The sequence below is a fragment of the Urocitellus parryii genome, chromosome 14 (assembly GCF_045843805.1).
Source record: "Urocitellus parryii isolate mUroPar1 chromosome 14, mUroPar1.hap1, whole genome shotgun sequence".
NCBI classification, from domain to species: Eukaryota; Metazoa; Chordata; class Mammalia; order Rodentia; family Sciuridae; genus Urocitellus; species Urocitellus parryii.
This window is the reverse complement of record NC_135544.1, coordinates 41803357-41815477: the sequence shown is the minus strand read 5'-3', so window position 1 is coordinate 41815477 and position 12121 is coordinate 41803357. Positions and strand designations below refer to the sequence as shown.

The window sequence follows — 12121 nt, the reverse complement described above, 5'->3', positions numbered from 1 at the left end:
TAATACTGGGTGCCTTTAACACACCTGTCACCACTGGACAGTCTTCCAAACAAAAACTAAACAAAGAAACTATAGAACTCAATAAAACAATCAATAATTTAGACTTAACAGATGTATATAGAATATTCCATCCATCAAAGAGCAAATATACTTTTTTATCAGCAACACATGGGTTCTTCTCCAAAATAGACCATATGTTATGCCACAAAGCAAGTCTCAGCAAATACCAAAAAAAAAAAAAAAAAAAATAGAGATGCTACCCTGCATTCTATTAGACCATAATGGAATGAAATTATAAATCAAGGTTAAAATAAAAAAATCTAAGCCACTCCAATAATATTTAAATATGCTACTGAATGATGCATGGAAAACAGAATACATCAGGGAGGAGATAAAGAAATTCTTAGAGGTAAATGAGAACTGATACAACTTATCAAAATCTCTGGGACATTATGAAGGCAGTGCTAAGAGGAAAGTGCATTGCATTAAGTTCATTCATTTCAAGAAGAAAAAGTCCACAAATAAATAACCTGACATTACATATCAAAGCTCTAGAAAAGGAACAAACCAACACCAAAAGAAGAAGACAGGAAATAATTGAAATCAGGGCTGAAATCAGTGAAATTGAAACAAAAGAAACAATTCAAAAAATTGACAAAACAAAAAGCTGGTTCTTTGAGAAACTAAATAAAATTGACAAACCCTTAGCCACCCTAATGAAAAGAAGGAGAGCGAAAACTAAAATTACTAACATTCATGATGAGAAAGGAATTATTACAACAGATATTATTGAAATACAGAAGAGAATTAGAAGCTAATTTGAAAATTTATACTCCAGTAAACTAGAAAACCTCAAAGACACCAACAAATTTGTAGAAGCATATGATCTACCCGAACTGAACCAGGAGGACATACACAATTTAAACAGATCAATTTCAAGATGCCATCAAAAGCCTACCAACCAAGAAAAGCCTGGGACCAGATGGATTCTCAGCCAAGTTCTACAAGACCTACAAAGAAGAACTAATACCAATACTCCTCAAATTATTCCATGAAATAGAAAAGGCAGGAACCCTTCTAAACTCATTCTATGAGGCTAGTATCATCCTGATACCAAAACCAGACAGAGACACATCAAGGAAAGAAAATTTCAGACCAATGTCCCTGATGAACGTTGATGCAAAAATTCTCAATAGAATTCTGGCAAACTGCATACAAAAATATGTTAAAAAAGAGAGCGCCATGATCAAGTGTGGTTCATCCCAGGGATGCAAGGTTGGTTCAACATACGGATATCAGTAAACATAATTCATCACATCAATAGACTTAAAGATAAGAATCATAGGATTATATCAATTGGTGCAGAGAAAGCATTTGACAAATTACAGTACCCTTTCAGGGCTGGGGATGTGGCTCAAGCGGTAGCGCTCTCGCCTGGCATGTGTGCAGCCCAGGTTCGATCCTCAGCACCACATACAAAACAAAGAGGACCACATACAAAACAAAGAGGTTGTATCTGCCGATAACTAAAAAATAAATATTAAAAAAATTCTCTCTCTCTACAGTACCCTTTCATATTCACACTAGAAAAACTAGGGATTGTAGGAACATATCTCAACATTGTAAAAGCTATCTCTGCTAAACCCAAGATCAATATCATTCTAAATGGAGAAAAACTGGAAGTACTCCCCACTAAAAACTGGAACAAGAGAAGGATGCCCTCTTTCACCACTTCTATTCAACATTGTCCTTGAAACTCTAGCCAGAACAATTAGATAGAAAAAAGAAATTAAAGGAATATGAAGGGAAAAGAAAAACCCAAACTATCATTATTTGCCGATGATATGATTCTATACTTAGAGGATCCAAAAAACTCTACCAGAAAACTTCTAGAATTAATAAATGAATTCAGCAAAGTAGCAGAGTATAAAATCAATACCCATAAATCAAATGCATTTCTATACATCAATGATAAATTCACTGAAAGAGAAATTAGGAAAACTATCCCACTCACAATAGCCTCAAAAATAATAAAATACTAGGGAATCAACTTAACAAAAGAGGTGAAAGACCTCTATAATGAAAACTACAGAACACTAAAGAAAGATATTGAAGAAGACCTTAGAAGATGGAAAGAGCTCTCATGCTCTTGGATAGAAAAAATTAACATTGTCAAAATGGCCATACTACCCAAAGTGCTATACAGATTCAATGTGATTCCAATGAAAATTCCAATGTCATTCATTATAGATACAGAAAAAAGCAATCATGAAATTCATCTGGAAAAATAAGAGACCAAGAATAGCCAAAGCAATCCTCAGCAAGAAAAGTGAAGCAGGAGGCCTCATAATACCAGAGCTTAAACTATACTACAAAGGTATATTAACAAAAACAGCACCAAAACAGATATGAAGAATAATGGCACAGAACAGAAGATCCAGAAACAAATCCACATAAATATAGTTATCTCATACTAGACAAAGGCGCCAAAAACATACATTGGATCCTCTTCAACAAATGGTGTTGGGAAAACTGGAAGTCCATATGCAGCAAAATGAAACTAAACCCCTCTCTCTCACCATGCACAAAAATCAACTCAAAATGGATCAAGGACCTAGACCAGAGATCCTACACCTAATAGAAGGAAAAACAGGCTCAAATCTTCATCGTGTTAGATTAAGCGTTGACTTCCTTAACAAGACTCCTAAAGCACAAGAAATAAAATCAAGAATCAATAAATGGGGGAGCTGGGATTGTATGTGGCTCAGCAGTAGAGTGCTTTTCCAGCATGTGTGAGGCCCTGGGTTCGATCCTCAGCACTACATATAAATATATAAAATAAAGGTATTGTATCCACCTACAATTAATATTTTAAAGAAAGAACCAATAAATGGGATGGATTCAAACTAAAAAGCTTCTTCTCAGCAAAAGAAACAATGAGGTGAACAGAGAGCTTACATTTTGGGAGCAAACTTTTTCCACATGCATGTCAGATAAAGCACTAATCTCCAAGACATATAAAGAACTCAAAAAACTTAACACCCAAAACAAAACAAAACAAAAAACTACCAAACAAAAAACAACCCAATCAATAAATGGGCCAAGGAGCTGAATAGACATATAATTGATCAACAAATATATAAAAAAATGTTCAACATCTCTAGTAGTTAGAGAAATGCAAATCAAAACTAAGATTTCATCTCACTCCAGTCAGAATGGCAGTTAACAAAGAATACAAACAACAATAAATGCTGGCAAGGATGTGGGGGAAAAGGCATACTTATACATTGCTGGTGGGACTGCAAATTCATGCAGCCAATCTGAAAAGTAGTATGGAGATTCATTAGAAAACTTGGAATGGAACTACCATTTGACCCAACTATCCCACTCTTTGGCCTATACCCAAAGGACTTAAAAACAACATACTACTGTGACACTGCCACATCAATGTTCACAGCAGCACAATTCAAAATAGCCAAACTGTGGAATCAGCCTAGATGCCCTTCAATAGATGAATGGATAAAGAAACTGTGGTACAGATATAAAATGGAATATTACTCAACATTAACAGAGAATAAAATTATGCCACTTGCAGCTAAATGGATGAAGTTAGAGAACATCATGCTAAGCGAAATAAGCCAATCCCCAAAAACCAAAGGCTGAATGTTTTCTGATAAGTGGATGCTAATGCTTAACGAGGGCAGGGGCATGGGATGAGTGGAGGAACTTTGGATAGGGCAAAGGGGCGGGGGCATGCGGGCAGGAAAGATGGTGGAATGAGATGGACATATTACTCTAGGTACATGTATGATTGCACGAATAGTATGACCCTACTTTGGGTATAACCAGAGAAATAAAAATTGTGCTCTGTTTGTGTACTATGAATTGAAGAGCATTATGCTGTCGTGTATAACTGATTTGAATAAATAAATATTTTTTTTTAAATAATAAAGATAATACTGGTGAAAATACTCAGGAAAAAGCAGCTGAGTGACCGAAAGATAGTAATACATCAGTGGCTTGGAGGGTGAGCTAACAAATCTGCACTATATATAGAGTTATATAGTGAGAAACTGTAGGAAAAAAAAACCCTGATTTCCAAGCCCAGTCTCAAAACAGCATAGCTGTGGAAAGGTAGAAGACAAATGGCGTGTGTTCAACAAGGAAATTAATTTTATCTGTTGTATCTAAAGGAGGCTACACTAAATAGGCTTTAAGGAAAAAAAAAGCCAAAAAAATCTATGAGCCTTATATAAATATATGTCACATTATAACCACGTGTAAAGAAAAGTCACATCTTATTGCTACAAAATACAGTAAACAAATGCTTCATGTACATTACACTTGCAAAGAATGAGTCAGACACTGAGATATGGCATAAAAGAGGATATTCTGAGAGATCCTGGAGATTGTACCTAAGAGAAAATACAGTTCTCTCTTTTTGTGTTTGAAGCATAGTCAAGCATAGATGTTCTGAATAAAATTGGACAGATTCCCCCCACCCCACACTCACACAGTACTGAGTAAGTGTGCATACGATCAAGAGAGAAAGACTGATTAAAATCAGATTCCTAGATGCTGCTTGGCCCTGTGGGTTGGTAAAATGATAGGGCTCGACCAAGTCCAGGGCTGGGACACACAAGGAAGTTCTGTGGGTTGCTTTATAAACAACCTAAACTGAAATATTCTGGTGATGTGGAAGTTCAAAAGGTAATCTGCTATGTATTGTGCTTCAGGCAGTTTGATAGCCTGCAAGACTGGAAATTTCTACACAGAAAACCATAGCCTTTCATTCACCAGGAGTGGACCTGGAGACCTGCCTATTAACTCACAGTCTGGTCCAGCCCAAGCACCAGAGGCCAAGATGCACTCTCCCCTACCAGACAAAAACAAAACAAAACAAACAAACTCCTACAGACCTGCTAAGAACACAGGTCACATTTTGTTTGCGGAGGCTTGCTAACGTGAAATTAATAGCCACCGTTTTCCATTTCCAGGGTCTGTTCTCCTGAACCCCGATTTTTGAAAAAGACAGGTTTGCTTTGTAGAAGCAATATGGGTTTTGCTGTCAGAAAAGAAGACAGATTCCAACCCTGGTCCAGACTCATAGGCCAGTCTCTGACTTCCCGCCTTTGCTAGAGTGAGCAGCTACGGAATGGAGCATCTTCTCTCTGAGGGCAGTATTCCAAGATACTGACAGGCCTCATTTGCTAGTTGACACTGGGAGTGAAAAGTTCAAGTACGTGGGTGTGAAGCCCTTTCTTTCTGGCATCCTCTTGCCCTTTCATGCAACCAGCCCAGAAAGCAGTTAGATCTGGATTTGGCTAAGGATAAGGGAAACTGTTCAGTAGGTATCAAGCCTGGGCCAAGGGCTGTAAGCCAGTTTACCAGTAAATTGCTCTGCGCTCGAGTTTCAGGCACAAGCTCAACTGACCATAAAAGGAACATTTCCTTTCCAATGTCTTTTTATGTATGAATCTTCTTCATAAACTTCCCAGGTACAAAAAAAATGGGTCTCTTGTGCAAATACCATTTAACATCTTCAATCCCATCATTTCTCTTTAAACATCTAATTTCCAATCAACCCACTTTCAACCATACATATCAACATCTCTAACCCGTCTTTCTGGGTACTGAGCTCAAGACACATGTCAGTGGTCGATGAGGGAATGGTTCAAGCTACTGCATGAAGATGCTTCCTTCAAGTCAACAGTGCTTCCAATTTCAGCAGCATTACCATCTGCCTGCATAAACTGTAATTTATTATTCCACATTTAATCTATAAGAAAGAAGAGATATTTCCAGCCAGTTAATTATGTAAATTATGGAAGGTCTTTATGCCTTAATATACCAATCTGCAAGACAGAGGTAATAATTAGATGGATGGAACTGGAGACTCTGATGCTAAGTGAAATAAGCCAGCCCCCAGAAGCCAAAGGTTGAATGTTTTCTGATATGGGGAAGTTAATCCAAAATGATGGGGTAGGGAGAGGAAAGGGGGAAAAATTGAGAGGAATTCCATAAAACTGAAGGAAAGATCAGGAGAACAGATGAAGGGGACTGATGGGGAGGAAGAAGGGAAGGGAAAGAGGAAGAATTGTGGAATGAACCTAACTGAACTTTTCTATGTGCATGCATAGATGTGGAATAGTGGGTTCTGGCATCAGGTCTATCTACAGGACACTAATTTGACACTATTTTTAAAAAGTAAACTGTATATGGCTTGAACAGGGATTGGTAGAGTTGGGGGCAGGTGCTGGGGACTGAATTGGAGTGGGTTGTGTTTGTTCCATGCTTTTGTGATGATGTCAGGGTATATCTTGGTGTTGTAGATATCAGAAAATAATTTTAAAGGATTTACATAAGTTGCCATTCATACCCCAGAGTATAGCAGAAGCTCAACAAATGGAAGCTATTGTCACGATTCACGAAACTGTAAAGTCAGAGACTGTCTCACACTTCTCTGTATTGCTGGCACTTGGCTCTGCAGCCAGAAGGTAAGAGATCCTCCCTGAGTGCTTCATGAACGAGAACACTCACTGTGCCTCTAGCATAGCTCTCAACTGGCACTGAGGATCAGGGATTGTTAATTACTTGTTCCAAATGTTCTTCTGCTAGTGCACAGAAGATACAAGGCTAAGATCTCCACCCTCCCCATCCCACAAAATCAGTCAAAAAAACCTCACTACTCTTGATGGTTTGATGTCTCAGCACAACAGTTGGAATACCAGCATTGCTCATAATGTTAGACATTTAACATTTTAACCGTTGCATGTGAAATGTATGGGACATATGCTCCTAACTTCATTCTGTATAAAATATTAAAAAGTCTCAATTTATGAAAAAACACTGGAAATAATCTTCATTTCCTATTCTAGTGGTGACATTCATTACATATAAATCATACCATGAGAAGTCTGGTTTCTTTTCTACTGAGCTGTATACTATTGCTGCGATAGTACTCAAAAGTCTTCAGAAATTATTTCAGATTTTAAATAGAATACTTGCTACAATTAATGTAAGACGCAGAGGGCACAGGCTGCTGAGATTTTCCCGCTTAAACGTAACATATTAAATCTGAAACATTTCTGCCGGCCTACCAGGGACTCTGAGATCGAGACATCTCCAGGGATGACAGACAAGTCTGTTTATAATTAGTTTTTCATTAAATGGAATTGGCACACTAGACATACTGTTTAATAAATCTTTCTCTTGCTTAACATGAAGGCTTTCTTATATAATCCTAGGATAACATGGTTGAATATAAATTAATTTTTATATATTCGTGTTCTCTTATGACCTGTCCTATTGATTTGCTCTAGACTAGGCCCCCAGCTAAAAGGAATTGACCATTTACCATACTGTAAAATTTTCAGCTCACAAGGGCTGAAACTCAGCCAGCCTTAGGTCTTTTCCACTAATTAATTTTTCTAAGATGAAAAAGTCTTTTTTTTTTCCTTTACCTTAAGAAATCAAGTTAGAATTTTCCAGGAAAAGTGGTCATCTTAAAATGGAAATACCAACTAGTTATATGTGTGCACTGGGGGTGGGAAAGGAAGGGGAGAGTCTCCCCAGGAGATCAGAGGGCAGGATGCTTATGAAACTTGGCTCCAGTCAAACATCCGGGGCTAATAGATTCTCATGGAAACCACATTTAAAAAATGTTAACTGAAATTCATCTTCTCCCCAGATGAATCAAGGCACAGTCTCCTTCACCAAACAATTACACTATCAAGGAAGTTGTAACCATCCAGGGAACATTAAAAAAAATTAAAATTTAACTTCTAATGGGACATTATTAACTCCATTTAAATATAAGAATATATTTAATTCTCTATAAAGTTTTCAAAAGGTAGGTAATAACTCTATTTGTACTTGTTTCAAAATCAGTTTTTTAACTCTTTATAAACTATATCAGGGAAAAATAAATATTAGATAAGAAAAATTAAGCAAATGTAAACTGAGGGCGATAAAACCAGAAGGAGTCAACATTTTAACTGATAGGTTGTGAAAGCCTTTCTAGACAGGGCTACAAATTTGACTCTAAGCTGTCTAGCAGAGAAAAACATAATCTTTACAACATATATAAAATCCACACCCTAAAGGCAAACCAGCTGCTGAGAACCCTCACCACCACAGAGAGCAGAGGAAACCATAACAAAGTGAGGCAGGCCCTCCAAAGCATTCTTAGGGTAAACCGGTGGCACATTTCACAAACCCACCTTGCAACAGTCCTCAGTGGAGGGCTAGACCAGTAATAGCCAGCCCTCTCTATGATCTTGTTCTGTGACATACACACTATCAATCTCAGTTTACAAGTAGGGACACTGAGGCATGAAGAGGCCGAGTAACTTTCTCATGTAACAAATAAGGGGCTAAGCTGAACTTCAAACCAGGTCTGTTCCATCCCAGGTCCGTGTCTCCATCTTCGGGCCACACTGCTTCTCTAAGCGCATCATCACAAATCACAGGTGTGGGGCGGGATTGGGCGATGCCATGGTCCAGAAGTGTGGCAATCTGATGTTTTTGTCTTTATTCAACCCAGTGCTGGAACAAATAGTCTGAATGTACAAGCCAAGGTATGTGCCCAGACAAGAGGTGTCTCACTGTTGCCAGTTTCTTGAAATTCAACTGCCTACAACCTTAGGAAGCAGGGACTACTGATTCTCTCAACTGCCTAAGGTCTTTGCATTTGCTTGTTCCTTTGAATTCCGTCTCCAGTGTTCCTTTGCTCTGAATCCATCTCCCTCAGCTATTCTAATTCTCCCTATGAATTTCTCCCATTCAGATGTTTTTAAGCAATTACTGATTATTCTACCTGTAGGATGGTTTTCAGAAGGAAATCAACACAACCTAAGGGAGCCTTCTAGGACAGTCAATATGTTTAGGTAGCTATTGCTACACTAGATGAGAAACTGAAGGATGAATCCTAAATGCAGAGTTGGTATCAATGTATCGTGTGACTCAAAGCTAACCCTTTAGCCTCTGGGATCTATCTCCTCAAGTATTTCTATAATTGGGTCTTTAAAAGAAATAAGCCAGATCTAGAAACTCTAGGGAAATAAAGGCCAAGACTTCAGAAAACCAGGTTGAAATGTAATAAAATTAAATGTGTTTTTCAGAGTTCTTCCAATAGCTTCAGGCCAATGATCCTCATTGTTAAAACAATGTTCAGGTTCCAAGCAAGAGATTCTCTATTTTTTTTTTTGTAAGGTTAGCTAAGGCTATTAAGATTAAGGTTATTAAGATTAAAGATAGGGATCCATCCCACCCAGCAAGTATCAGCATAAACTGCAGGTGACAGGAAGTAGAGTGTGCCAGATCCACATGACTAAATACTAAAAAGAAAAAATAAAGATTGAAGCTATACTCACTCCAAGGGCAGCTGGGTAGGGGACATCTGACGGGAAAGTGAATGAGGGACCAGTTGTCACTGGGCTGCTTGGGGGTGGGGTCACAATTAACCCGGTGGTACTTATATGAACCTGCCAAGAAAAAAAAACAAGTTATTAAAAAGAATGAGGTCCCATTTTAAAAAATCTGTACTTTTTGTTATTTTGGGAAGGCAGAATTCTTTTCAGTATATTCAACCCAACTGATTACCGAATTTATACAAGGCATTTTACTGGATACTGCAGAGGCATGTGACAAAAGCTGGACACTACAATATTGTATGCACAGAGCTGAGCTATTGTTAGTTTCACAACAACTTGCTACCTCATTTTTGCCTGCTACCATGGGTCACCCTGCCCTTTCAGATGGTCAGACATCTGGTGCTCCACTAAGCTAACAATTCCTTTGAAGAACCAGCTAAGGTGAGTTGTGGCTGATCACTCACCTGTCTCTCCATTGTTGGATCTAGGTAAAAATTCTTAAATATTTTGTTATCTTCAAGATCATTTTTCATGACTTCTAGTCAGTTGGAATGCTTAATTAAAATGCAGCTGCCTAGACATGCCTACAGCAGGCAATTATTTATAAAACCTTTAAAGGAACAATGTCAAGCCAAATTAGTTGTTTTCAAAGGTGTCTTGTCTAGGATACTGCCCAAGATTAATTTACTAGAAAGAAATTGAGTTATTCGGGTCATTTCATTGCCTGTGTTCAATTACTTGATCAATTTCACTCATGTTGCAGAGCAGGGCCAACTCAGAATGCAATGGTGCTGTGTGATGCTGTAAAAACTAGGGAGTCGGGTGGGTTCCTGAAGAAATAGACTGTTTTTTCCTCTACCATGTATAGAAGCAATGTAGTTCACTGGAACCTTGATTCTCCAAAGAAACAATGATACATCAAAAATGCTAGGTTCAAAAATGCTGGGGATGGAGCTCAGTAGTAGAACACGTGCCTGGGATGCATGAGACCCTGGGTTCGATCTCCCATACTGGGATGAGAGGAGAAGGCAGGGGGAAAGCTTGGTTTATAATAAAAATGTAATCCCAGCTAGGTACAGTGATGGCAAGTTCCAGGCCAACCTCAGCAACTTAGCAAGGCCCTGAGCAACTTAGTTGAGATCCTGTCTCAAAATTAAAAAAAATAAATAAAAAGGGCTGAGGATGTACTTCAGCAGTAAAGCACCTCTGGGTTCACTCCTAAATAAATAGTATATAAAAGTAAAAGAAAACTGAAGGTAAAGGTGGGCCTGAGTAAGGAAAGGAAGACAGAAACCAGGCGGATAGCCAAAGGCAGATTCAGCAATGGGCCTTACTGAAACCTGCACACTGGCCCTTTGCTGGGCAGAGGAAAAGTTGAGCCCTGTTTCAGAGCCTCCCATGGACCATTTCCCATAATCTCCACAGTTAGGAGGGAACATGTCACATATGCTACACATATTCAATGCTTTATTGTGGACTGTGGTTCCCTCCAATGTACACAGTGCCCAAGATAAGTGGGGTTTTCTGTAAACCTGGGCGGGAGAAACTGGGAAGCACTTCAAACACTTCCCATCCTCTTCTAGAAATAACTCCTCCCTGAGGCAACACGCTACCACTGAGAACAGAACTGCAGCAGGGAGGAGTGTGGGGTGGCTGAAGGGGAAAGTGTTTTAATGGAACACAGAAAGAGCCTTGTTTCCTAAGCTATTCAAACCCAAACAACAAAATAGCTCTACTTTCACAGTCTTCACTCCCAGCTTGGGTGTGGCAAGAGCAGATGTGCTCACACCTGGCTGCTGAGCTCTCTGCAGAAGGGGTAAAGTCTCTATTTATCTTTCTCTTTTGATTTTTCTTCTACTCCCCCAAACGACTGTCCATTCTCTGGAGGCTCTTCTCATTCACTGCTGTCACCCTTCTTAGCAGAAGCTTGTCTTTCATGTCAAGAAAACCTCACTGTGCAAATGTTGCTGGATCCCAAGATGGAAATGCAGGGTCAGCTTCCTGTTAGTGAATGCCTGTCTTGACTGCCTTTTCCTGCAGAACTTTATTTAAAAAACCTTCCATTTTGAATCTTTCCAGGTCCACCTCACTTAGTACTCCACACTCTGATCCTCAGTCCATGTTTGTTTTTCACATAGGGATGATTAGTTACATGACTAAAATCACACGGTTCCATCCTCTATTCATCTTTCAACTGATTCATTCATTTGAATATTGTGTGCTCACTGAATGTCTGCCCTATGGGATGTTATCAAAAAACAAAAAAAGACCTCTGCCTTTCATTGCACTCATGTTTGCGTGTGTGTGTATGCGCCCTACTTTCCCTAAGAAGATCAAAAGTCGTGCGACCTAATCATTTTTTAAAAAGTCAAAACAGCACCATCTCACTCAAGAAGTGGATGCATATAACTCCCAACACACAGTATGACTCTACAGAAGCAGTGTTAAATAAATGATAAGGGAAAAGGATTTTCAATAAAACCGGCAAGGAACACAAAAATTATGCGGTAAGTTTTTATTCTGTGATCCAATACAGGAACTTACTAAACTGTAAACTTCTTAAGGACCAGGACTATTTTATATTTCTTTTCTTTAAGGGGAAATACTCTTGTATTTATATGTATTTTTAAAAACCCAAAGCTGTAATGTGAAGTAAATGTCAAATCTGCATGAATCTTAAAAAATGAGCCAAGACTAGAAAGAAATTTCTCCTACATGTGGCAGGCTTTACCTGGGACTAAGCTTTT

At 38.6% G+C, this 12121-nt stretch overlaps 1 protein-coding gene across 1 annotated transcript in view; it reads right to left on the bottom strand.

Moving 5' to 3' along the window:
* The window catches only part of Sh3rf1 (SH3 domain containing ring finger 1), a 163052-nt gene that overhangs the window by 29844 nt on the left and 121087 nt on the right, over positions 1 to 12121 (bottom strand). The window contains exon 6 of the mRNA XM_026389753.2: positions 9375 to 9485. Within this exon, the coding sequence (XP_026245538.2) occupies positions 9375 to 9485 (111 nt within the window). The remainder of the gene's footprint in view (positions 1 to 9374; positions 9486 to 12121) is intronic.